General features: G+C 43.7%; 3 protein-coding genes across 7 annotated transcripts in view; all 3 read right to left on the bottom strand.

Moving 5' to 3' along the window:
• numbl (NUMB like endocytic adaptor protein) overlaps positions 1-5616 on the bottom strand; it is a 34411-nt gene extending 28795 nt beyond the window's left edge. For 2 of the 4 annotated variants that reach the window (XM_052077388.1, XM_052077389.1), the window contains exon 1: positions 5220-5462. Coding sequence is in view for 2 of the 4 variants with exons in the window: in XM_052077385.1 (XP_051933345.1) it covers positions 5220-5249; positions 5479-5486 (38 nt within the window). In the remaining 2 variants the exon portion in view is untranslated. The other 2 variants (XM_052077385.1, XM_052077386.1) reach the window with 2 other exon arrangements.
• A 3541-nt stretch (positions 5617-9157) lies between these two features.
• LOC127608766 (sodium- and chloride-dependent GABA transporter 2-like) lies at positions 9158-24074 on the bottom strand. 2 transcript variants are annotated; one of them, XM_052078117.1, is made up of 14 exons: positions 23951-24074; positions 15273-15407; positions 14242-14382; positions 13942-14020; positions 13736-13868; positions 13510-13644; positions 13332-13435; positions 13028-13152; positions 11992-12104; positions 11785-11922; positions 10738-10840; positions 10351-10451; positions 9756-9926; positions 9158-9608 (listed from the first exon to the last, which is right to left on the bottom strand). In XM_052078117.1, the coding sequence occupies exons 3-14, from the start codon at positions 14339-14341 to the stop codon at positions 9510-9512; spliced, it is 1401 nt and encodes a 466-aa protein (XP_051934077.1). In that variant the 5' UTR covers positions 14342-14382; positions 15273-15407; positions 23951-24074; the 3' UTR covers positions 9158-9509. The 2 variants fall into 2 exon arrangements, with proteins under 2 accessions (XP_051934077.1, XP_051934076.1); XM_052078116.1 differs by lacking the exon at positions 23951-24074 and adding an exon at positions 15468-15996.
• On the bottom strand, positions 16178-25063 carry LOC127608532 (sodium- and chloride-dependent GABA transporter 2-like). The gene is made up of 15 exons (XM_052077650.1): positions 25060-25063; positions 23951-24112; positions 23756-23890; positions 22367-22507; positions 22093-22171; positions 21887-22019; positions 21661-21795; positions 21489-21592; positions 20882-21006; positions 19547-19659; positions 19343-19480; positions 18986-19088; positions 17767-17867; positions 16723-16893; positions 16178-16613 (listed from the first exon to the last, which is right to left on the bottom strand). The coding sequence occupies exons 1-15, from the start codon at positions 25061-25063 to the stop codon at positions 16515-16517; spliced, it is 1743 nt and encodes a 580-aa protein (XP_051933610.1). The 3' UTR covers positions 16178-16514.
• Between the last annotated feature and the right edge of the window lie 436 nt (positions 25064-25499).

Genomic DNA, 25499 nt, shown 5'->3' with positions numbered 1-25499 from the left:
ACAAGCATTTTACAGTGTCTATTTTCTAGTCAAAGGGAAAATGGCTCTTTATATTCAATAACGACAAGGACATTTTAACCATGGAACTATTACTTGACCTGAAAGCTCCCCGAGTTCCATTAAAAACAACAACCTTGTCACGAGTGCGAATAGAAATCCATTCTTGTGACTGAGAGAATTTTTCAACGCAAAATGATCAAATGTACTGTGTGTACAACAAAATAAGAGTTTCGGGGTTCAGGAAGAAAGAAGAGGTGAAGGAGTCTGGCGGGTGCTGCTGAGCAAAGGATGAAAATAAGGGAGCACGCGGTCATAAAGAGCGGTCTGTTTTGTCTGTGAGAAGGAGAAAATATAAGGAAGATGCTGAAGGGAAGAGGCAGATCGACTGATGGAGACAGACGGAGAGAGAGAGGGAGAGAGAGCGGAAGGAGAAGAGTCTTGTGGAGTCAGTTCCTCTTCATCAGCAGAGATGCTGTCACAGCTCCTCACCATAGCAACAATGAGTCACAGCATCGATACTGCTTCCAACTATTGTGTGATGCTACAGAGCTAAATGTTACACTGAACAGAAGGCACATTGCACGGATGCCCACCATCACCTTGCTGTCGAGTTCTCACTGCCGCCTCACTTACTACTACGGCCCTTCTTCTTCCTCTCCTCTCACCGACCGTTTCTGTGCGCCGAGAGTTACGGCTTTGGTTCTGCCTACTCTGTTGTTAACAATCGCTTTGTCTACGTCAGACCGAGCGGTGAACAATTCAAGGCTATATTTAGTGGTTTGCCCCCCCCCCCCACCCCCGCCGCCCCAACCCCAGCCCCGACGTTTAGCAAGTTTAGCTGCACTAGGCTGACATCAGAAAAGAAAGTTGGAAAAAGTTTGAGGTATTTTAACACAATGTTAGGAAACAGTGCTCTCATTCTATAGAGAACGGAAAGCCGAGCGAATCCATCTCCCACTATTGAAGGGAGAAGACTTATAATCATGATTATGTAATTGTGTGTGTGTGTGGGGGGGGGGGGTTGTTTTATTTTTACTCCTGTAATGCAATAATTAGCAACAGCAGTGTTACTGTTTTCTCTGTCTAAATAGTTGTTTTGTTTTTACTAATATAAAAAGCATTTTCAGTTTACAATCTGCTCTATATTTTTGGGGTGGTAGGTACGAGTTGGAATTTTGGGATAAAAGCAAAGCAGCAGTTGAAAGAGTTCCTGAGCCTTTGGATTTACCAAGAGCTCACCCAAAGACGGACAAATTGGTCACCACGTGAATAAAAAGACAACAGTAAAACAAGCAACTCCTGTGTGTGTGCGTGTGTGAGACAAAGTGACAGTTGCAACGCCTCCAGTTCTGGTCGTTGTATTCCGAGAATTTCCCCATTTGTGCTTTTCTTGTTATTTGAAGAGGGAAAAGGCCCACAGAAACAAGGAAATCAATTGCTAATGGACACGAAAACAGGCCTGCACGATGTGCAAGGGAGGGAAGCATCGTATCGTGTGTGTGTGTGTTTGCATGAATTAAACTATTCAATTGAATGCATGTAATGGAGACCCTAGAAGCAGTGATGGAAGCTTGTGTGTGTTATAATGTGTACGATTAAGATGAGGGCTTACGTTTGCATAAATGTTCGTGCCAATTACATCTTGTATGTCATTGATATGCACTCCGGTTTCCTCTCACATTCCAAAAACATGCCTGACAGCATAATGGAACACTCTAAATTGTCCCTAAGTGTGAGTGTTGAGTGCGGATGGTTGTTCGTCTCTGCGTGCCCTGCGATTGGCTGGCAACCGGTTCAGGGTGTTCCCCGCCTACTGCCCGAAGACGGCTGGGATAGGCTCCAGTACCGCCTTTTAAAATTGTCTCTTATCTGTTCATCAGCATCCATTAGTGCCCTGTGTGGCTAATTATGCCATACCCCCACATTTGTCATATTTATTGTCAGAGAACCCATCCCCTCTAGAACAAACTTGAAGTACCCCTTATCCCATTACCTAATTGTGTTGCTTTTATTCATCCAACCACCAGAGAGGCAATTCTCTGTTCAGTTGAACAGTTAATTGCGTGCTTTCATTGACTGAAGAACTGAATGAATCAAAGCACAAATTGAGACCTCAAGGTTTCAGCATAACTTTTCTGACAATGTTTCTCGGCATCCTTGGGTGTCTTGAAAGGCGCTTATAAATAAAATTTATTATTATTATTATTATTATTTCAAACCTGTCAATTGCAAGCATACAGGCAAAAGCATGTACTATAGTATTCAGACACGGGAGGAAGTGCAATACGGTCACCGGTAGTAACAGAACCGGGGATGGAAGCGGAGCTGATTGTTTAGCAGACACACCCGGGCCAGCACAAAGGCGACGACGCCCTCTCCCACTACCAGCCAATGCATACAGCCCGATGATTGGCCAGCTGGATGACCTTTGATCCCAGTCATATTGTGCTCTCAGCTGGGCCAACGCTTCCCCCTTTGAATGCGGGTGCATGCGTTTGAACAGCAAAAGACAGCCAAGACCCTTCAATAGAATAAAGAGCTGTACGACGGGAAATGGTCTGAGCGGATGTGGACAGTGTGCATGAGTGGAATTGTATTGTATTGTATGCATGTAGTGGACTAGGGCTTGGCCGTATTCATGACAAGCTTTCAGCAGCTCGCTTCATGAGCGCCAATTTGTCCTTAGAAGTCCAAACAGTTTTAATGTTTTCAAACTTTAACCCCTCACCTCAGTCTTAATCTCGCCTCAAATCAAAACCAAGCCCAAACAGCAACAATCCCACAACTTGATCTTGGATCAATCCAGGTGTGTTCAAAAGGTTCGGAAGACAAAATTATGGCAGGTGAGATTTCTATGTGGTGAATATTATCAAGTGTCAACACGATCAACCAGACCTTGGTGTGCAACAATAAAAAAAAAAAAAGAAGGCCAGGATGGGTTTAGGTTTTATACTGTTCCGGTTCTACAAAGACCAGAGGCAACAAATACAAACGCAACCCAAAGCAGCATCCCCAAACAGAATGAGAGGAAAAATTGTGAATGCCAGGAAAACTAAGACAGGGGCCAAAAATATTTAGGCTGAAGTACACTGCAAACACTCTAACACTAGGAGTGCATGTATCCCACCGGACAGCATTATTGTCTGTCTCCAGTCTAATCACAATTTTGCTCTCAGTTGGGTTGCCAACGTTTGCTTTATGCTTTTTACCGGGGAACTTTTGATCTAACATTAAGTCGCTCATGTCAAGGCAATAAGAACCGGGACCAAATGGGCAATGTAAAACGTACCATGGATCAGTTTCTACTCTGGTTCGGATCAGGGAACCAAATGATTGAAATTCTTTAGGGGAAGCATAACCTTACTCAATCCTCAAATCGAACCTTAATAATACCCGTCCTCCAAGCCGCAGTTATGTTTACACAAGAAAGAGGGAATTTTTTTTCTTCGCATTTCTTCGGGTTATGGTCATAGAGACCTACAAAAAGAAAGACTGTACTGTAAAACGCATGTCAGGCCAGTAGTCAGCAGTGAGTCACAAAAAAGAAAAAAAAAATAACTACTTGCATATCCGCAAACTGCTGGTCTTCCAGCACAAATGTGTTTTTTATTATACTTTGTCAGCATATACTGTATGTAAAACATTATGTAACACAACAGCAGCATGCAGCAAATATACACTTTGCGTCATAAATGCTACTATACCGCTGTCTTTCACCCATTACTATTTTGAATGTAGTTTATTGGCCAAACTCACCACCTAAATCTGTACATCCTTCATTGCCAAATGAATGAACATGTACTGGGTAAGGGCGGCCCGGTAGTCCAGTGGTTAGCACGTCGGCTTCACAGTGCAGATGTACCGGGTTCGATTCCAGCTCCGGCCTCCCTGTGTGGAGTTTGCATGTTTTCCCCGGGCCTGCGTGGGTTTTCTCCGGGTGCTCCGGTTTCCTCCCACATTCCAAAAACATGCGTGGCAGGCTGATTGAACACTCTAAATTGTCCCTAGGTGTGAGTGTGAGTGCGAATGGTTGTTCGTTCCTGTGTGCCCTGCGATTGGCTGGCAACCGATTCAGGGTGTCCCCCGCCTACTGCCCGAAGACAGCTGGGATAGGCTCCAGCACCCCCCGCGACCCTAGTGAGGATCAAGCGGCTCGGAAGATGAATGAATGAATGAATGTACTGGGTAAATGTACATTTACCCAAAAACCTAGCCTAGCCTATCTAAAAAGTAGCCTAGCTTATAAACAAAACTTATCAAGCCATCTTTGCACCCAGTAGTGACCAACACTAAACCACCACCGCACCTTCTCTTCTCTCATTTGAATAAATCCCTCTCTTGTCAGATCCAGAAGCTGTCTTTGCAGGTGATCTATGGTTTGTAGTCTTTGGTGGTATGAATCCCGTCGTAATGCACAACATATGATTCTTTCTCCCTCTCGGAAGCAATGGGTCAGACCCCCACCAATAAGAGCAGTATTCTCCACGGATTGCCATGTCATGGAACAGATGGAGAGCTACAGACAATAGAACAGCATGTACATATTCCCTGGTCCTTGTACAAAAGCATGCGTCTTAAATGGAAGCCCCACCACACTTTCTTGGGTGCCTCGGTACTCCTCTCAGTAAATTGGTAATATTCTGTTTAATCGTTGAGACATTACAGTATGGTGCAGCAATTCTTTCTTCAAAGTCAAACCATTAATTTTGAGATAACATGACAAGACTTGGGGGGAAAAAACACAAGTTGACAGACTGAAAGGATCTGCAGACAGATTGAAGTGTGGTCCCTGAGAAGTAGAAGTCAAAGTTTCTGGTTTACCGTGACTACGATGTTGTTAAAAAATAAGATGGAAACCTTACAAATGAAGCCAGCGTAATTACGGGAGATACATTAAGAAGAAATATCATAAAAGTTAAAAAAATGTCACATTAATATTCCTTTTAAAAGCGGAGCAAAGTTCCATTATGAGATCATTGTATTTTTCTGATGGCTTGTGGAAGTGAGCTACTCCCAAAGGCAGGGTCATGTTTCATTCATTTCACATATCCGATAGAAAAGAAACGAGAGGTACAATAATTACCCAAACAATTATAAACACTCACGCGGTCGACTACAATCTCTTAGTGCGTCGTGCTATTGTTACATACACAATTTTCTAGGCAATAACAGTGGAAGTCAAGCGGAACGCAGCATTGGATTGAATTCAGCTAACTCACCGACAACAACGACGGATGATCGGCTCCTCCCAGTGAATCCAGCGCGAGAGCGTAACCCCCCCCCCAAAAAAAGAATTCAGTGATATTTCCGAAGATGCCAAAGATCTTCTCCACCCACTCTACGATTCTATGACGGCAATGTATGGTGTCTCTGTTAGGCGGAACTCGAGCAGGCTGGAACTCTCCTCGAACTCACACACTCAACACACACATTTCAACGCGCACCAAACACGCCGGCGTTACAACAAGACAATCTTACGCAAGCATTGAAGCTAAAAAGGCGTCAAAGAACGATGCTTTCAAGTACGGCGTTGGTCCGTGTGGCGCTTTTAGTGCTGAGCTTGGATGCTTTGCCTGTTCAATGTACACTGACTGGGCTGCTCTCCTCCGGCTCCGCCCGCTAAGACTGCCTTCCCAGTGCACCCATTGGCACACAAGGCCGGACATGCAAATCCACACTTCCCATTGACGTTTTCCATCGGAAAAGGGGGGCTAGGGGGGGGGGGGGGGTAAGGCACGTTTCCATCACTCCACTGCGCAACTGTGTGGTGAACCGCCCACTGCTCTCCACTCGACGTCATCATCCAGAGAAAGGCCACAAAGACGGATTAGGATGTGTGAACAAATATGTAACAAAAGTTACAAATTAGTACGTATTAAGTTCAATGACCCACGATTCTAACATTCATTTAATGCGCATTTGCCCCACGAAGCAATACATAGCAATTGGTTGTCTATTTAGCAAATGTCAGTCTTATGGTAAGTATCGATTTAGTCGTTTTCTTGAATAGTTTTTGAGGTTTGGGTATGTCTGTATTGGGCGCGAATCTATGTATTACTGTACTTGTGAAAGTACCTATTATATTGCGGGGGGGGGGGCACATTTTCGGTTCAAAATGATCAAAATGTCGTGAACTTGGCGTCATTTTCTGCTCTTTCCCTCACAAATATCAAAATGCAATGTTAGTTTAACACTATCAACACATCAAGGAGGACTCTTTACTTCCCTGGATTGACATGTGCTATAAGATATCCTTTATTTGTCCCACACTGGGGAAATGTACATTTCTATGATGGTGAGGTAGAACACAACGGAGGAAGCACTGCGAACCAATTATTACTCCTGAGGGACCTTTGAGGAGGAGTCTGATGAGGATTTTTTTTCCCTTCAAAACCCAACAGAAGAGGAAGACAGAGGAGGAAGAAGGCCATGGAGATGGTGCAGAGGCGTGCAGCCAGAGGACGACGAACCGCACAAACAACAGCACGTGACTATCAAAGAACAAAAAATTAATAAATACATGTGCTAAAAGTGGGCGGCCCGGTAGTCCAGTGGTTAGCACGTGAGCTTCACAGTGCAGAGGTACCGGGTTCGATTCCAGCTCCGGCCTCCCTGTGTGGAGTTTGCATGTTCTCCCCGGGCTTGCGTGGGTTTTCTCCGGGTGCTCCGGTTTCCTCCCACATTCCAAAAAAAACATGCGTGGCAGGCTGATTGAACACTCTAAATTGTCCCTAGGTGTGAGTGTGAGTGGTTGTTCGTCTATGTGTGCCCTGCGATTGGCTGGCAACCGATTCAGGGTGTCCCCCGCCTACTGCCCGGAGACGGCTGGGATGGGCTCCAGCACCCCCCGCGACCCTAGTGAGGATCAAGCGGTACGGAAGATGAATGAATGAATGTGCTAAAAGTATACGCTGTAGCCAGGATCAGCAGCCCAGGGATAGCCGAGAACTTTTTTTTTCTCCAATGACATCAACAAGCTGATCGTGAACATGACCGACCTACAGGTACGCAAGACCAACGCGAGCAGCATCAGGCCTGCTGAGCATAAACGGTCTGCTGATCCCGGCTGGTATGTACCGATCTAAAAACGAAACTAGGGCCAGCCTCTGGGACAAGAAGATGGGTCATCCCGTGTCCGCTGAGACAATGTTGCATAGGAGATTTACGCATATTATACGCCGCAGGGGACTGTTCTGGCTCCATTCCTGTTCATCCTCTACACCTCGGACTTCAGACATGACACTCCAAACTGCCACCTTCAGAAGTTCTCCGATGACTCTGCGATTGTTGGCCTCATTACAGAAGGGGATGATCGGGAGTACAGGGGACTGACAAAGGACTTTGTGGACTGGTGCCAGCAGAATCTCCTCCAGATCAACCCGAGGAAAACTAAGGAGTTGGTTGTGGATTTCTGCAGGAAAAAGTCCTCACCAGCACCGATGAACATCCAGGGTATGGACATAGAGAGGGTGACCTCCTACAAGTACCTTGGTGTTCTTCTCAACGACAAACTGGACTGGTCCACAAACATGGACACCCTGATTAGGAAAGGACAGAGCCGACTCTTCCTACTCAGGAAACTGAGGTCTTTTGGGGTTCAGGGGTCACTCCTTAAGACGTTCTATAACTCGGTGGTGGCCTCGGCCATCTATTATGGCATTGTCTGCTGGTCACGCAGCATCTCGGCCCGGGACAGAAAGAGACTGGAGCGACTGGTCAGGAAGGCCAGTTCTGTCCTGGGTTGCTCCCTTGACACTCTGCAGGAGGTGGGCAACAGAAGGATGCTAACTAAGCTAAAAGCTATGATGGCCAGTCCCTCCCACCCCCTCCAGCCCGCCCTGACAGCACTTGGTAGCTCCTTCAGCCAGAGACTGTTACACCCGCGCTGCAAGAAGGAGAGATACCGACGCTCATTCCTACCGACTGCTGTCAGGCTGATGAATAAAAAATAACAATCATAATAATAATAATAATTAAATGATGTGAAGGAAAATTGTAAATAGTACTGCGATTTATCCATTTGTGTTCATATTGTATTTAATTGAAAGATGTTTGTTGTTGTTTTTTTTTCTCTTCTTCTTTCTACATACATTCTTGCTGCTGGAGGCTGTAAATTTCCCCATTGTGGGACAAATAAAGGATATCTTATCTTATCTTATATCAACCGCGCGATGAAGGTGCTTTGATGACAAGTTGCACAGGTCGCAGCGTCATCACGACCAGTAAGATGTCTGAACCAGCAAAGCACAATTTTTGTCTTTAATTTCTGTCAACGCTGTCTTTTCATCTGGTGTCAGGAGATTTTTGTTGTTTGTTTTAACGCCAGTGATCACAAAGGTGCCCTGTATCTCTTTGTTTTTGCCATGTTTAATTTGTTCAGTAATTGTTGGTTGTTTTATTGACATGCATACTTTTATAATTCTAAATATTTCATAATTGTTGTGACATTTTGATCCTTTTAAAGGTACTAGTTACCTTCCATAATCTTTTCCATTTTGATATCTATATACAAAGCACAGTATACATACATAGACATATATAGGCATAAAAGCAACCAATCTTACATGTATGGATAGGTCTGATGCCACTGAACATTTTGAGTTCGATTCCGGCTTGTGTGGTAGTTTGCATGATCTAGCCGTGCCTGTGTGGGTTTTCTCCGGGTACTCCAGTTTCTTCCCACATTCCAAAAACATGCATGGCAGGTTAATGGAACACTCAAATTTGTCCTTAAGTGTGATTGTAAGCGTGAATGGTTGTTTGTGTGACTTGCGATTGGCTGGCAACCAGTTCAGGGTATACATCTAGGATAGGCTCCAGCACACCCGCAACCCTCGTGAGGATAAACGGATTCAAAAAGGGATGGACGGAAGGATGCTCTGCTGAGGCTACAAATGCTAGTAAATACACAGTAATGACGAACTCATCCACCAGAGGATAGCAGAGTTGAGGCGCAAAGTGATTTTTGTGAATTTTTTTCTTGTTTATTTAGTAAAATTAATATAAAAAGAGAAGCAACGCTTCACGATTCTGCATGTCATTATTGCGCAAGCATTGTGAGGGTTCCTTTTCGCCCGATACTCTGGTTGCCATATTGTCATCAGCTAAATGTCCTTTGTTTTGTTTTGTTTTTTTCCACACAAACACACACTTTAAATTATTTATGCAATGTCAAAATTGCAGTTTTCATACAATGACTTTTTAATCAATTTAAAGTGAAACAACTGTTGTCAATGTGTTTTTGTTTGAAAATGATCCTGGTTATGTTCCCAAAACAACAACAAAAATCAGTGTAGTCGTGAAAAAAATTGTCTCCATTATATAATGTGTTCAGTTGTTTTGGTATGTGAAGGACATTTTAGTAAAATTGATTTGGCAATATTTGGAAACCCTGATATAAACAATGGAGTGAGACATTTTCATGTTCTTGATTGCTTCTACTGAGGAATTCCGGATCACTTCATCTGAAGTATTGATTTAAAAAAAAAATTTTTTTTACAGTGTCAGAATTATTCGAGATCCTCCTCTGTGATGTGATGCGGTGCGGTCTCTCTCTTTAGGGCCAATGTGCAGTCAGGTGTGTCAGGCCAGCACAGAGAGTGTAGACGCTAACAAATAAACACAAACATTGTATTAAAGCATGCCAAAATCATATACTGGTATACAACCAAAGAATTGAAAATGTTCCCTCTTTCTGTCTTATAGAACAGAAATCATTCTTTCACATTGCGTGGTCACTGGCGAACTTGGCCCACCTGACTGAGGGTTCCAGTGACGGTGGTCAGCTTGTACAGTGCCCAGCCTGGCACCAGCAAGATGGAGGAGAGGGCCATCATCCAGCCCATCACGTAGGCCCATGTAGGGTACACGTACCAGCGGTTGAATGTCAGTGGCTGGTATTGAATTAGAGAACATGTGAACGAGCTCTGGGCAGAAAAAGAAAAGAAAAAAGAAAAAAATCTTTCAAGATAGGCTGATTCGTTCATAGTTGAGATATTCGAGCTGAATAGTGTCAAAATTTGTTTCAGTGGTCAATCTGAATGTATGCCGGTGTAGCATCAATGTGCCTAAGTGCATCACGGCCATGTGGATATGGCAGTAAAGCAGAATTAATAACATGCACCACAGAATCAGGTTTATCAAAATCTTCCCCTGGTTATCTAGGGTCGAACAGCCAGCCACCAATGACCGCCACGTAGCCCCGCCCCTGCCTGTTCCGTTTTCGAAATTGTATGTTATCTTTGAGGACAAAAAGGTCTCATGCACCAGGATAAGATGGTGCAGGTATACCTAATGAAACAAGAGCATGTTACAAGAGCTAAAAGATCAAGAGTGAGAAATTCCACTCACCAGTGAGACCAAGGGTGTCAGGTAGCGCCAGCAGATTTTAAAGAAAGGATTGGGACGCTTGCCTGTCATGTTTGTTATGATGCCGCTGAACCGATCTGCTCCTTCATGGAGAAGTATGAACAACAGCACATCATCATCAGCCCGTTTCGGAGCTACTATCACACTTGTGAAGCCATTCGTAATTGCAATCAAAGCGAGAACTAGAAAAAAAGGTTTATGATTGGTGTTCACTTGATTAGTTTTTGATGGTGATTCATTTTGACCATAAGGAGAGTTGCTATGGTCAAAGTTCACTGTTCACAACAAGGTTAAAAAAAAACTCTTCTCACCAAACCACATCCATTCGACAAAACATGAAAGCTGACCAGATCTGACCCATCGACCTACCAAATATCCAGCCCACTGCCAAGCTTTCAAATACACAGAGAAAGAGGATGCAGGCTCCATTGGAAGCGTAGAAGTCGAAAATCTGGAAGATGTACATCCCTCCCTGAGGACGACATATTTGCACTCATTGTCAACAATATTAGGGACACATGTACAACTTACTATCGCAGCCACGAATTATATCTCATAAACTTATGAAGGAATGCTGGTTAAAGGTATTTATTTCACTCAGAATATAATGTCAGACTACAATATTTTGCAACAGTGACAACACCTGTCACATTTTTGTAAATGTTTTATACCTTTCTATGGAATAACACCGAAGAAATTAAACTTGCTGCTAGATAAAGTAGTCCTGTCCCCTTCATAACACACAGCCATTTATGTCTTAACTGCTTGCAACCAAAGTGAGTACACCCCAAAGTGACATTTTCTATATTGGTCTCAAAGTGTGGAGCCAATCTTTTTTATAGCTTAACCCTTTCATACACCAATAATGATAACCTGTAACCTGATAAGCTGTCCACTGTAGTAATCGCTGTCCCTGAAAGGGTTAAGGCAGGCCATTTTTTGGGGGGTCGGGGGGGGGGGGGGGGTGCAATTGTTGTTTTTCAAATTCTCGTAATTCTTACCCATCAGGTGGCATAATGAACTTCCAATGATAAGTATGAGCGTGGTTACACTAAATTTAACATATTGAGATGTGACAACATTAAGGAGTCACATGAAAATTGCTAATTGTGTCCAATTGGGACATTTGTCACTTTGGAGTGTTGTCAGCGGCTCAGATAATGTGTGTTGACATATTTTCAGGGGATAGTAAATTTACAAGTTTTACACTTTCCTATCCCAGCAGACTTCAGGAGAAAGGCGGACTAGTCCCTGAACTGGTCGCCGGCCAGTTCCAGGGCACACATAAAGACAAACCACCATAGACACCCACATCCACACCGTCACTGAGCGGGAACCGAGCCCAAGCTGCCTGGACACAAGTCAGGCGAGGGTGCCACGACATAATCAGTGACAAAGTGTCACCAATATTCTGACCTCAGTGATCATGACAAGTTGTGAGAAGAAACACGCGAGGCAGAAGAGCAGCACGAAACATTCCCGTCTTCCCGCACGACGCAGAACTTCTGCAAATAGGTCAGTGATAGATGTCATCACCACCTCCATGCAAACAAACTGTGAAGAGAGAGCAAAGGTACAAGGTCAGGTGAAGGTGCAAAGGAGTGTAAAGACAAGACGTCTAACCTGTGTGTCCAGGCCCAGAAGGATGATCATGATGAAGAAGCAGACTGCCCATACTTGAGGCAGCGGCATCATAGCTACCGCCATAGGGTATGTGATGAACGCCAAGCCAGGGCCTGCAGGCAAAACCCACGTGCATCAAAAACCATTAACTTGGGATGGGTGTTAAACTCATTTTCTTCTGGTCCATATCATAGTCAAGAGGATCACTTCTTTCTGATTGTTGATTGATTTTACACCCTCCGACCCCCCACCCTCATAAAAATCAACTTTCTAACCGATCATGCCTAGTTACACGCCATTATGACTATGTCATGCTATCGATGTAGCGTTAGCGGCTAAAATGTTCTTATTTACAGTGTTAATGATAATTTTGCATTGTTGGCACTGCTATTTCGATGACGCTACACATGTGTTTTCTGGGAACATGACAACTATGCAGCTTTGGTCAGGGGGTCGTGAAGTGAGGCTACATTCGAATCTTGCTAGCGATTTTAAACTGCAAACTCGCCTTTAAAACAAAAAAACGGTGAGTAACTTATGCCCCACATAGGTTTGCAATTGGCTATAGATGCCAGAAGAGGCCGACAAATGACTACTTTTGTCGAACTGAAGCTCCTCAACCCAGGTCATTGTTCCTTGGCACAAAGGGACATTAGGAGGAGGCAGGAAATGTTCACCCCTCTGAGGCCAGACCGCAACACACAATCACTACACTGCCTAATTTAAGCACATCAACCCTTGCTCTTCTTTTTAAAAAAGTGACCCACTGCTTTTGACAGGGGGAAGGGGAGAGTCATACCACAAAGAGTTTTATAATTGTTTATACATATCACAACTTCCTCAAATCACTTCAACATGGACAGAAGTTTCTTGGCATCAAGATGCCACATGATGGCACCAACGCAACGCTTTAATTGATTTTCCTTGAGCACCAACACAGCCAATAAGTGACTTTTTCAGCAAATCACAAGAGGATAGGTCGATGACCAGATTATATTTACGAATTAACTGCGAATCATGTGGGACTTCATTGTACCTGACTCTGCCACCTCAGCAATAGGGACGTTTTGCTCATGAGCCATGAAGCCCAGCACCGAGAAGACAGCAAAGCCAGCGACCATACTGGTGCAACTGTTCAAGGTACACAGCCAAAAGCAGTCCCTGCAACACACAAATACAGTACGTTATGAACAATGCGTTCAAACTATTGAGAAGCTGTAGCTCGGTGCCACAGTCGGAATAAATGTGTAATAGGATTTCATTGACTAGTTAGTCTACATAATGTTGTGACTATTGAGTCTGTGTATTGTTGTGTTTTCTAGCTTTATTGGAACACTTACTTGTAGCAATTGTTGTTGCGGGGATTATAGCTGCCCAGTACAATCAGGGTGCCCACACCGATGCTATATGAGAAGAAGATCTGCGAACCAGCCTCCATCCACACCTGTTTTAAAAAAGGGTGTCATTGATTGCGTTTACCCTCTATCACAGTGTGTGTTGGATGTAATGCAGACCTACTTGTGGGTCTGTTAGTCGTGACAGCTCGGGCAGAAGGTAGAACTCAATTCCCTGTGTGGCTCCCGGAAGAGAGATTCCTCGGATCAAAAGGATGAGGAGCATCACGTAAGGGAATGTGGCAGTGAAGTACACTACCTGGACAAGAAGACGGTCACCAAATGTCACAGCATTAGATATTTTTATTTTTATTTCTTTTAGCGTTTGGTACAGTTTAATGGGACTTCACCTTTCCAGTTGATTTGACCCCTTTCCAGATGCAGAAGTAACAAATGACCCACATAGTCAGGAGGCACAGAAGCACCTCCCACCTGATGCTGCCAATCTCCTCAATGCCCCCTGAGATTTTTAACACTCTCCGTCTGGACGAGGTGAAAAAAAAAATTATGTCAATTCAAAAGTTTCAAAGATGCTATTATCATGTATCTCTCTTACTCCCAGAATTCCACTGCTGCTGAAGTTCTTTTGGTGTGGTTGGTCTGATTCTTCGTTGTCGTAACATCAAAACAATCCACTGACAAAAGTGACCAAGGTATACACAGACGCACAGACAGAATGTGTATACAGAGATGACTGTAAACATTACTCCGTTATACAAGCTGTTCACTGACTACTTTACATTGTGTCAAAGCGATATTTCCTCATTGGTATCACGTGTAAAAGATATTATGGAATAAAGCATTTACAAAAATGCGAAATGAGGCTTCCTTACCCAAAACCAAAGACTGACCTCACCTGTGTTCCAGTAGTTGTTGCAGGTGCTCCAGGGCAGCGTGGCGTTGAAGGAGAACAACAGGTAGAAGAGGGCCCAGGACAAAATAATGATGTATGTCATGCAGCTGTACAACAGGATCAGCACCCCCGCGTAGCCGATACCTGACACACACCACACACTGCTTTTTAAAAATTATTATTATTATTTTTTAAATAACCCTAACACATGTTTAATATCAGGGTGGCTTTTGATCACTGACTTGAGGTCATGCCACTTTATCCTAATCGGGTTGAGCTCAGGCCTCTGACTCGGCCCCTCCAAAAAATGCATATTTTTCACTCTTGAAGCCATTGTGCAGTAATAACAATTCAACTTCTTTTTGAATTATTTTTTCTGCCTGTTGGGTCATTCTCCTGTTGCATTGACCGTCTTCTTTTAAGCTTCAACTGACAGACAGATAGTCTTAAATTCATCTCCAAAATGTCTTAATTAACATGAGAATTTATTTTTCTGTTGCTAATAGCAACGTGTCCAGGGCCTGAGCTAACAAAGCAATCCCAAAACCTGATGCCTGGACCACACTGCACAGTTGATATGAATTTTCAACTCTAACACCTTCAGGGACGCCACGTGACATCCATTCTTGTTTAATGTATTACTTATTGTAAATTTGCCAACAGCGATGTTAGCATACTGCAGACATTTCTGTAAATCTTTAGGTGACCCTCACCTCCAGGGAGAAATGTAGCTCACAAGTGAGAGTGGCAACAGCGATGTCTCTTCTACCTTTTCAGACAATGTTTTATCCTGGACTGGTGAATATAAATGCGTTCAGAGGTACTTCTGTGACCCTTTCCAGATTAATGCAAGATAATTCTTCATTGTAGGAAGTAGGTACAGTTATTCTAAGCCCGCTTTGTATGAGGAACTGTTCACATCGCGCAATGCTTGTTCAATACTCGGTTGAAGTTGGTCCTTTTTAGAAAGAATCAGTTCCTTCACACTTTTTGTTTCAGAATGGCCGTCTTCCACGTGACAGAGTGTTGCACACCTTGAGCCAATGGGCATATTTTCCACCAGCAGCTGATGCTCCCCTCTTGGGTGTGCTGGCCGACGGCGGTCTCCAAAAGGAAGATCGGTACACCGCACGTCACCGCAAACACCAGATATGGCACCAAGAATGCACCTGAATGGTTCATATTCCTTTGAGATTTGGACAAGTTTAGCTCGATAAAATGTTGCTTACCGCCGCCGTTTTTGTAGCACAAGTACGGAAACCTCCACACATTGCCCAGGCCCACAATGTTTCCAGCAACAGCCAGAAGAAATTCCACTTTGTTGCCCCAATGTCCTCTCTCCTCAAGTGCATCTTGGTCCGGTTTTCCACCACAATATTTGCTCCACATTCCTTAAAAGCTCAAAATCAATCCGACCTTCCTTTCAGCCACACATATATGCAACACAAGCCGTCCAGTTTAATTTGTAGACCAAATTTTCAGATAAAGTCACGTAATGAGCAACCGTCCGAGCAGTTAATCAGTTTCGAGAGCAAATATAAATCATTTCCAGAATGGTGGGAACAAGCCTAAAGTAAAAAGGAGAACTTAAAATTCTGAAGAATCAAGATATATTTGTGTCATTGTGCTTTTTAGATATGATCCGACAAGTATGCAAAGTGTGTCGGTGACAATCACTGATTGGCTGTTAGCTAGCAAATGCAAAGCAGCGCATGAGATACAAGCTAAGCAATGGAAAGGAAAAAGGCATTATTGATTAAACTTAGCTCAGAAATAAAATTGCCTTTTCCTCTGACTTGGTCCCGCTTGTGTTGTGTGTTGGTACTGGATATGTGTGAATTTTCTTGTTATACATACGTATGCCTTAACACTAGTCACTCTTAGTTTAAAATGTCTGTCAGCGTGATTGTGAGTGTGAACGATTGTCTTGTCTTATAACCTCACAAATGTTCTTTGGGAAAGTGGACCGAAATTCCCGCACCCTGTAAAATCATGGATACTGCGGAGGTAAGATTAGTTCACTATTATTTTCTGTTCTTACTCCCTATAAATGATTATTTTTGGACGACAGGTACAGACGGATAGGACATGAGTACTAAAAGAATAAATTCAATAAAGACTATAATAAAAATGTGTGCCTGCCTGATGAAACATTTCAATGGCGAAGCCAGGTGAAATGCTGTACAATGTGGTTGTTTATAAGTAACTGATGAATTCAGGTCCAAGAGTGCTTCCTTTGAGGACTTCAGTTCATTTTTTTTTTGTCTGTGTCAGAATCATTCCAGATCTTGCTCATGGAAGCGTTGCTGTGCCGTGTCTTTGTTCAGGGTCAGCGAGCAGTCAAGCGGCTCGGGCCAGCACAGGCGATGCAGACGCTAAAAAATGGATACACTTACTGAATGATGCCACAATCTTGTATACAGCAAAACAATTGAATATTTTGGCTGCTTATTTGATTCATACAAAAGTCTTCCTTCTGCCCACCTGACTGAGGGTTCCTTTTGTAGTGCTCAACTTGTACAGTGCCCAGGCTGGCACGAAGAGGATGGAGGAGAAGGCAGTTATCCAGCCCAATGCGTAGGCCCAATTCGGGTACACGTACCAACGGTTGAATGTGAGTGGCTGATACTCAACTAAGGAATATATGAAAGAGCCCTGGAACAAAAAAAAATGACAAGCACTATATTGAAGGTAGAGCGGCCCGGTAGTCCAGTGGTTAGCACGTCGGCTTCACAGTGCAGAGGTACCGGGTTCGATTCCAGCTCCGGCCTCCCTGTGTGGAGTTTGCATGTTCTCCCCGGGCCTGCGTGGGTTTTCTCCGGGTGCTCCGGTTTCCTCCCACATTCCAAAAACATGCATGGTAGGCTGATTGGACGCTCTAAATTGTCCCTAGGTGTGAATGTGAGTGCGAATGGTTGTTCGTTTCTGTGTGCCCTGCGATTGGCTGGCAACTGATCCAGGGTGTCCCCCGCCTACTGCCCGAAGACGGCTGGGATAGGCTCCAGCACCCCCCGCGACCCTAGTGAGGATTAAGCGGTTAAGAAAATGGATGGATGGATGGATATTGAAGGTATATATCTAGCTGAGAGGGTGACACAGCAGTGGATTTTCACTCATGTCCCATACCACTACTACAGAAAAGAATCCAATACCAAGTCCCAGACCAAAGTTAAATAAATAAAAAAATGCTGCCCCGGCCCACTCCCGTTGAGAATGACTTCCCCCTCCCATTCCGCTCCCAATTTTGAGCTCATTTACCTTTTTAAAAAAAGTCACATGTTGCTTGTTTATTGACTTTGTGGCTTCCTTTTTCTCATGGACGTTTTTTTCATGATTTTGTGTGTGTGTGTGTGTGTTTAAAGCGAGAAAGTTGACATTTGAAATAGCTTAATATTGTGTCCTGGCTGCGATCTGCTTACTTGATGCAGATCTTGAGATGAGGTCTGATTAGATGATGTGGGTCTGTCTCACAAAGTGTCTGGTGAGCGTGTTATGCCTAAAAGCTCCACAAATAAAAGTCTGACTCACCAGTGAAAGCAATGGGGTCAAGTAGAGCCAGCAGATTTTGAAGCAAGGGTTGGGACGCTCGCCTGTCATGTCTGCTATGATACCACACAACCTCTCTGCTCCTTCAGGGAGAAGTATGAGTATATACAGCATTACATAATAGTCCCCTACTAAAACAATGACAAAAATGTACTTAACAGGATCATAATGTTTTGGACTTTTCATGATCAGTATTTTTTTTTTTTTTTTTTTTAAAGCTGTTGGGTTTTAATTAGTTTTTTAGAGCATGTTTATCATTTTTTAAGTATTTTCTTTCCTCAGAAATGCCTCCTTTCAGTTTAGTTTTAATCACTTTATCATTCAAAAACAAATTATGCAATATTTGTCAATTACATGATTAAAAAAAGTCCCTATTGTGTATTTAAGTAAACTGCAATTTCCCAAAAACTGTTTTACCTTCCTTCTTCCATTCAGTAATACCAAAATAAATAAATTTAAAATTAACTCGAAATGAATTTAATTGACAAAGACAACAATCTAGGACATTTACCGGTATACTGTAATGTAATGTTCGTTAAAATCAATTTTCATCTTTTCTTGTTTTAAAAGCATTCACATTTTTATTTTACTTATTCATTCATTCATTCATCTTCCGTACCGCTTGATCCTCACTAGGGTCGCGGGGGGTGCTGGAGCCCATCCCAGCCATCTCCGGGCAGTAGGCGGGGGACACCCTGAATCGGTTGCCAGCCAATCGCAGGGCACATATAGACGAACAACCATCCATGATCACACTCACACCTAGGGACAATTTTTAGAGTGTTCAATCAGCCTGCCATGCATATTTTTGGAATGTGGGAGGAAACCGGAGCACCCGGAGAAAACCCACGCAGGCCCGGGGAGAACATGCAAACTCCACACAGGGAGGCCGGAGCTGGAATCGAACCCGGTACCTCTGCACTGTGAAGCCGACGTGCTAACCACTGGACTACCGGGCCGCCCTTTATTTTACTTAGTTAATGAAAATGTTTCTTCAATTTTAGTCAGCGATTAACTATCCGGGGCAGACTCTATGGTCAAAGTTGACTGTCCACTGCTCGTTACAAGACAGATGAATTTCTGTTACGTCATATTAACGCCCTTGATGAAAATGTACCACATCTTAAGTCCGTTTTGCCAATAAATCATAAAAGATCACACAATGATGGAAAAAAATACAAGAAAGAAGCCAGCAACCTACCAAAAATCCAACCAACTGCCAAGCTTTCAAACACACAGAGAAAGAGGACGCAGGCTCCATTGCAAGCGTAGTAATCGAAAATCTGGAAGATGTACATCCCTCCCTGAGGATGACATATTTTGGCAACACTATTACGTACACTTGTATCATGGATTGTACAGCCTACACTTTGTGTCTCTTTCGGATTGTGCGGGTGTGGGCAGTCAAGTGTCCAACGTGAGCGTCCAGTTTATTTCACTCAAAATAAATGGAAGGGTTCATTTTGTGGTGATAAGCTACTAACGGGCTCATGGCCTTTGAATGTTTTTGTTTGACAGCACAGACAGATTCATAATGACGCGAGCCAAACGTTCCAACCTCAGTGATCATGACGAGCTGTAATAAGAAACACGTGAGGCTGAAGAGCAGAAGGAAACCCTCCCGCCCGCCTCTCCGACGCATCGCAGTAGGAAAAATGTCTGCAATCGATGTCATCACCGTCTCCGTGCCGACAAACTGCAGAGAGAGCAGAGCCGTGAGGTCACTTCCGAGCGGAAAGGAATGCCGAGACGGACGTCTTACCTGCGTGTCCAGCCCAAGGAGGAGGACCATGCTGAAGAAAATGATGGACCACACTCGAGGCAGCGGCATCATGGCCACCGCCTGAGGGTATGCGATAAATGCCAAACCTGGACCTGCAACCATATTAACATGCACCACCAGTTTGGTACGTTACAATGATCTGAAGTGGATACAAGTCCAGACAGCACAGTAGTTGCGTTTACCACAGTCTGAGGTTCACGGTTTGAATCTTGGTTCCTTCCACGTAACAAAAACATGCATTTGCGCTCAGTTCATTGAGGACGCTTCATTTTCCAGGGATGTGAACGTGAGTGCTCGTTTTTACGGATAAGCGCTTGGTATATTAAGATATTTTGTGATGTTTTCTTTAATCAATGTATTTCTTCTCAGTGAAAAAACTGCTTTGAGATGATTGCATGACTTGGTGACTTGCTTGCCTAAGCAATTTCAGAGATGGACTCTGGAGCCTGCCTTGACGACTTCATAGTCTGCTTTGTTTGAATTGTCAAAACTTGATTGAGATCAATGCCACTTGATTACACAACAAACAGTGTGGCGTAGGGAGGGATGAGAATGGCCACTCACCTCTCCCGATGCACACACTTTAGAGGATAAAAGGAGGGGAGCGATGCTCCTCAGCAGAGTCCGCTATGGGTTTCCGTACAAACGCCTAGCTCGTATTGAAGCTCACTCTGCTGAGGGTGTTGGCTCTCCACCCTACTGGCAAACGGTAAGAGTTCTTTAGCTTCATACAACTTGTTTGAACTGTGTTATCATTTCTGTGTGGGACCAATAAAGTGCCTATTGTTGGTAGCCAGAAGTGTCTTGTCGTTATTTCTGAGTGCCCATCTCCGACGATCCTTTATAAAACTTGTTATTCATTCAAATCGAGTATCAGAAGTGTTTCAAAACAGCGCTACAGAAAGCGCATGGAGGGATTGATGAAGAGAAGTCGAGTAAAATCATATTGGCTGAAAGATTTTAAAAACATATTCCCAATGTCTCAAATTTGGGGGGGGCAGATATCATGCCAGCAAACTTTCTCAAGTGTAGAAAAGCGCTCAGCCCATTATGCTCCAGGCTGGGGAAATCAGGTCACAGAAGCCAAACAGCTATTGACACACCGAGCACCAGGGAACCGCGAGGTAACTTGAAACTTTTTGCTCTTTTTGGAATAATGTTCAATATTAGCAGTACAATTTTGTCAAGTGAGAAAAGAAGTAAAAAAAACATGGGAGTACTTCCAGAGCAGCCCCCACTCTCGAGTTGGGCCAATCCATTCTTTTTCTTTTAACCCTGTCTCTTCTTTTTCATAGGGTGAGAGTTAAGATTTACCTGACTCGGCCACCTCTGCGATAGGAACACCTTGCTCGTGAGCCATAAATCCCAGCACAGAGAAAACGGCAAAGCCGGCTACTACACTGGTACAACTGTTCAGCAAACACAGCCAAAAGCAGTCCCTGCAACACACAAATGCATTTTTGTTCTGAACTTGACCAAAAGGACCAACATTTGAGAAAAAAGAAGCTAAACAAGAATTACCGGTACACAAATTTAGACCAAAACACTCCTCCGTATTTTCAGCGAAGATTTTGTGTTCATTTCTGTGTATTTACTGTTTTGTAGTAGTTTATAGCTAATTCACTTCAAGCAGCTGAAAAACAACGGCACTACGCTGTTATTTTTAAACCCGTTACGGCCGGAACAAACGTGTTTAATACATTTACGCAATACTGAATGCACACAGCAGGTGGCACGCTGGAGGACTGGTTAGCATGTTTTCCTCACAGTCCAGACGTGCAGGGTTCGATTCCGGCGCCGACCTTCCTGTGAGGAGTTTGCATATTCTCCCGGTGCCTGCGTGGGTTTTCTTCGGGTACTCCGGTTTCATTGCATTGTTTCAATGCATTGTTGTGTTTTCTAGTTTTATTGTTAGACGTACTTATAGCAATTGTTGTTGTGGGTGTTGTAGCTGCCCAGTACCGTCAGGCTTCCCACACCGACGCTGTATGAGAAGAAGATCTGCGAGACAGCATCCAGCCACACCTGTTTAAAAAGACACCCGTAGAGTGCGTTTTTCTTTTATCACAATGCATGTAACCTAACAGTCCTACTTGTGGGTCTGTTAGTCGTGACAACTCGGGCAGAAGGTAGAACTGAATTCCCTGTGTGGCTCCCGGAAGAGAGATTCCTCGGATCAAAAGGATGAGGAGCATCACGTAAGGGAATGTGGCAGTGAAGTACACGACCTGGACAAGAGGACGGTCACCAAATGTCACAGCATTAGATATTTTTATTTTTATTTCTTTTAGCGTTTGGTACAGTTTAATGGGACTTCACCTTTCCAGTTGATTTGACCCCTTTCCAGATGCAGAAGTAACAAATGACCCACATAGTCAGGAGGCACAGAAGCACCTCCCACCTGATGCTGCCAATCTCCTCAATGCCCCCTGAGATTTTTAACACTCTCCGTCTGGACGAGGTGAAAAAAAAAATTATGTCAATTCAAAAGTTTCAGAGATGCTATTATCATGTATCTCTCTTACTCCCAGAATTCCACTGCTGCTGAAGTTCTTTTGGTGTGGTTGGTCTGATTCCTCGTTGTCGTAACGTCAAAACAATCCACTGACAAAAGTGACCAAGGTATTCACAGATGCACAGACAGAATGTGTATACAGAGATGACTGTAAACTGACTACTTTACATTGTGTCAAAGCGTTATTTCCTCATTGGTATCCCGTGTAAAAGATATTATGGAATAAAGCATTTACAAAAATGCGAAATGAGGCTTCCTTACCCAAAACCAAAGACTGACCTCACCTGTGTTCCAGTAGTTGTTGCAGGTGCTCCAGGGCAGCGTGGCATTGAAGGAGAACAACAGGTAGAAGAGGGCCCAGGACAAAATAATGATGTATGTCATGCAGCTGTACAACAGGATCAGCACCCCCGCGTAGCCGATACCTGACACACACCACACACTGCTTTTTATAAATTATTATTATTTTTTTTTTTTAAATAACCCTAACACATGTTTAATGTCAGGGTGGCTTTTGATCACTGACTTGAGGTCATGCCACTTTATCGTAATCGGGTTGAGCTCAGGCCTCTGGCTCGGTCCCTCCAAAAAATGCATATTTTTCACTCTTGAAGCCATTGTGCAGCAATGACAATTCAACTTCTTTTTGAATTCTTTTTTCTGCCTGTTGGGTCATTCTCCTGTTGCATTCATCGTCTTCTTTTAAACTTCAACTGACAGACAGATAGTCTTAAATTCATCTCCAAAATGTCTTGATTAACATGGGAATTTATTTTTCTGTTGCTAATAGCAACGTGTCCAGGGCCTGAGCTAACAAAGCAATCCCAAAACCTGATGCCTGGACCATACTGCACAGTTGGTATGAATTTTCAACTCTAATGTGGTTTTTATTTTCCAAACTTAAGGTTACACGTTCGATTAAAAAAAACCAAAACCTTGGAACATCCATGTGCTCTCTGTTGCTAACTTCAAACCTGCAGTAGTTTTTGGGGACAGCAGTGGCTTAATCCGTGGTGCCCACCATTCATCCAACCATCCATGCTTCCCTCCTTTTCGCCATCCATTTTCAACTCCGCTTATCCTGAACAAGGTTGCGGGGTAGTGCTGGAGCCTATTCTACCCACTCCCTGAACTGGTCATCAGTCAATCAAATGGCACATATAGAGATGACCATTCACACAGTCATTGAGTGGGACCTGGTACCACACTACCCACAACACAAGTCAGGCGAGAGGACCACGACACCTTCAGGGACGCCACATGACATCCATTCTTGTTTAATGTATTACTTATTGTAAATTTGCCAACGGCGATGTTAGCATACTGCAGACATTTCTGTAAATCTTTAGGTGACCCTCACCTCCAGGGAGAAATGTAGTTCACAAGTGAGAGTGGCAACAGCAATGCCTTTTCTACCTTTTCAGACAATGTTTTATCCTGGACTGGTGAATATAAATGCGTTCAGAGGTACTTCTGTGACCCTTTCCAGATTAATGCAAGATAATTCTTCATTGTAGGAAGTAGGTACAGTTATTCTAAGACCGCTTTGTATGAGGAACTGTTCACATCGAGCAATGTTTGTTCAATACTCGGTTGAAGTTTTTGGAAAGAATCAGTTCCTTCACACTTTTGTTTCAGAATGGCCGTCTTCCACGTGACAGAGTGTTGCACACCTTGAGCCAATGGGCATATTTTCCACCAGCAGCTGATGCTCCCCTCTTGGGTGTGCTGGCCGACGGCGGTCTCCAAAAGGAAGATCAGTACACCGCACGTCACCGCAAACACCAGATATGGCACCAGGAATGCACCTGAATGGTTCATATTCCTTTGAGAATTGGACAACTTTAGCTCGATAAAATGTTGCTTACCGCCGCCGTTTTTGTAGCACAAGTACGGAAACCTCCACACATTGCCCAGGCCCACAATGTTTCCAGCAACAGCCAGAAGAAATTCCACTTTGTTGCCCCAATGTCCTCTCTCCTCAAGTGCATCTTGGTCCGGTTTTCCACCACAATATTTGCTCCAAATTCCTTAAAAGCTCAAAATCAATCCGACCTTCCTTTCAGCCACACATATATGCAACACAAGCCGTCCAGTTGAATTTGTAGACCAAATTTTCAGATAAAGTCACGTAATGAGCAACCGTCCGAGCAGTTAATCAGTTTCGAGAGCAAATATAAATCATTTCCAGAATGGTGGGAACAAGCCTAAAGTAAAAAGGAGAACTTGAAATTGTGAAGAGTCAAGATATATTTGTGTCATTGTGGTTTTTAGATATTCATTCATTTATCTTCCGAACCGCTTGATCCTCACAAGGGTCGCGGTGGGTGCTGGAGCCTATCCCAGCTGTCTCCGGGCAGTAGGCAGGGGACACCCTGAATCGGTTGCCAGCCAATCGCAGGGCACACAGAGACAAACAACCAACCACGCTCACACTCACACCTAGGGTCAATTTAGAGTGTTCAATCAGCCTGCCACGCATGTTTTTGGAATGTGAGAGGAAACCGGAGCACCCGGAGAAAACCCACGCAGGGAGGCCGGACCTGGAATCGAACCCGGTACCTCTGCACTGTGAAGCCGACGTGCTAACCACTGGACTACCGGGCCGCCTTGGTTTTTAGATATGATCCGACAATCACAGTATGCAAAGTGTGTCGGTGACAATCACTGATTGGCTGTTAGCTAGCAAATGCAAAGCAGCGCATGAGATACAAGCTAAGCAATGGAAAGGCATTATTGATTAAACTTAGCTCAGAAATAAAATGGCATTTTCCTTGGACTTGGTCCCGCTCGTGTTGTGGGTGTGTTGGTACTGGATATGTGTGAATTTTCTTTTTATACTTTAACTTTTAAAGTATAAAAAGTAGTTTACTTTTTATGCTTTAACAGTCACTCTTAGTTTAAAATGTCTGTCAGTGTGATTGCAGATGTGGAGAAATAAAAGCAGCATTCAAACGAAGTCCATCTCTCCTTTTGCCCATTCTTAACGTTGAGCCATCCATTCGAAAACTACGAACCCCTAAACTTAACTTTCAATCAAGTACACACAGATAAAATGAAGTGCTTCATTTGGATCAATTTTAATATCCCTACTGTATATATTGGGGCATAAAAGGTCCACCGAAATATTCTATACTACAGCAAAATGGATTGGAGGAAAATAAAAGGGATGTATGAAAAAGAAATGGGAGTCTAAATAGGTGATAATTATTGAGATTTCGTGGACTGCGCAAAGTCAGGGTTGACAACTCCGACTTTGAATGATCTGGTAAAGTATGGAGATTTTGACGAATGGTACTTGCACAACAAATCCGTTGCAAGCGTTCCACCTCGCTTTATTCGCTTGCGTTTGACCACAAGAGTTCCTGGTGACGCAGCAACTTCTTTCATGTGACCGTGATGGTAGTGGACCCAAAA

This window comes from Hippocampus zosterae, chromosome 10 (assembly GCF_025434085.1).
Source record: "Hippocampus zosterae strain Florida chromosome 10, ASM2543408v3, whole genome shotgun sequence".
Classification (NCBI taxonomy): Eukaryota; Metazoa; Chordata; class Actinopteri; order Syngnathiformes; family Syngnathidae; genus Hippocampus; species Hippocampus zosterae.
The sequence above is the reverse complement of the archived record's forward strand: the minus strand, read 5'-3'. Positions and strand labels throughout refer to the sequence as shown.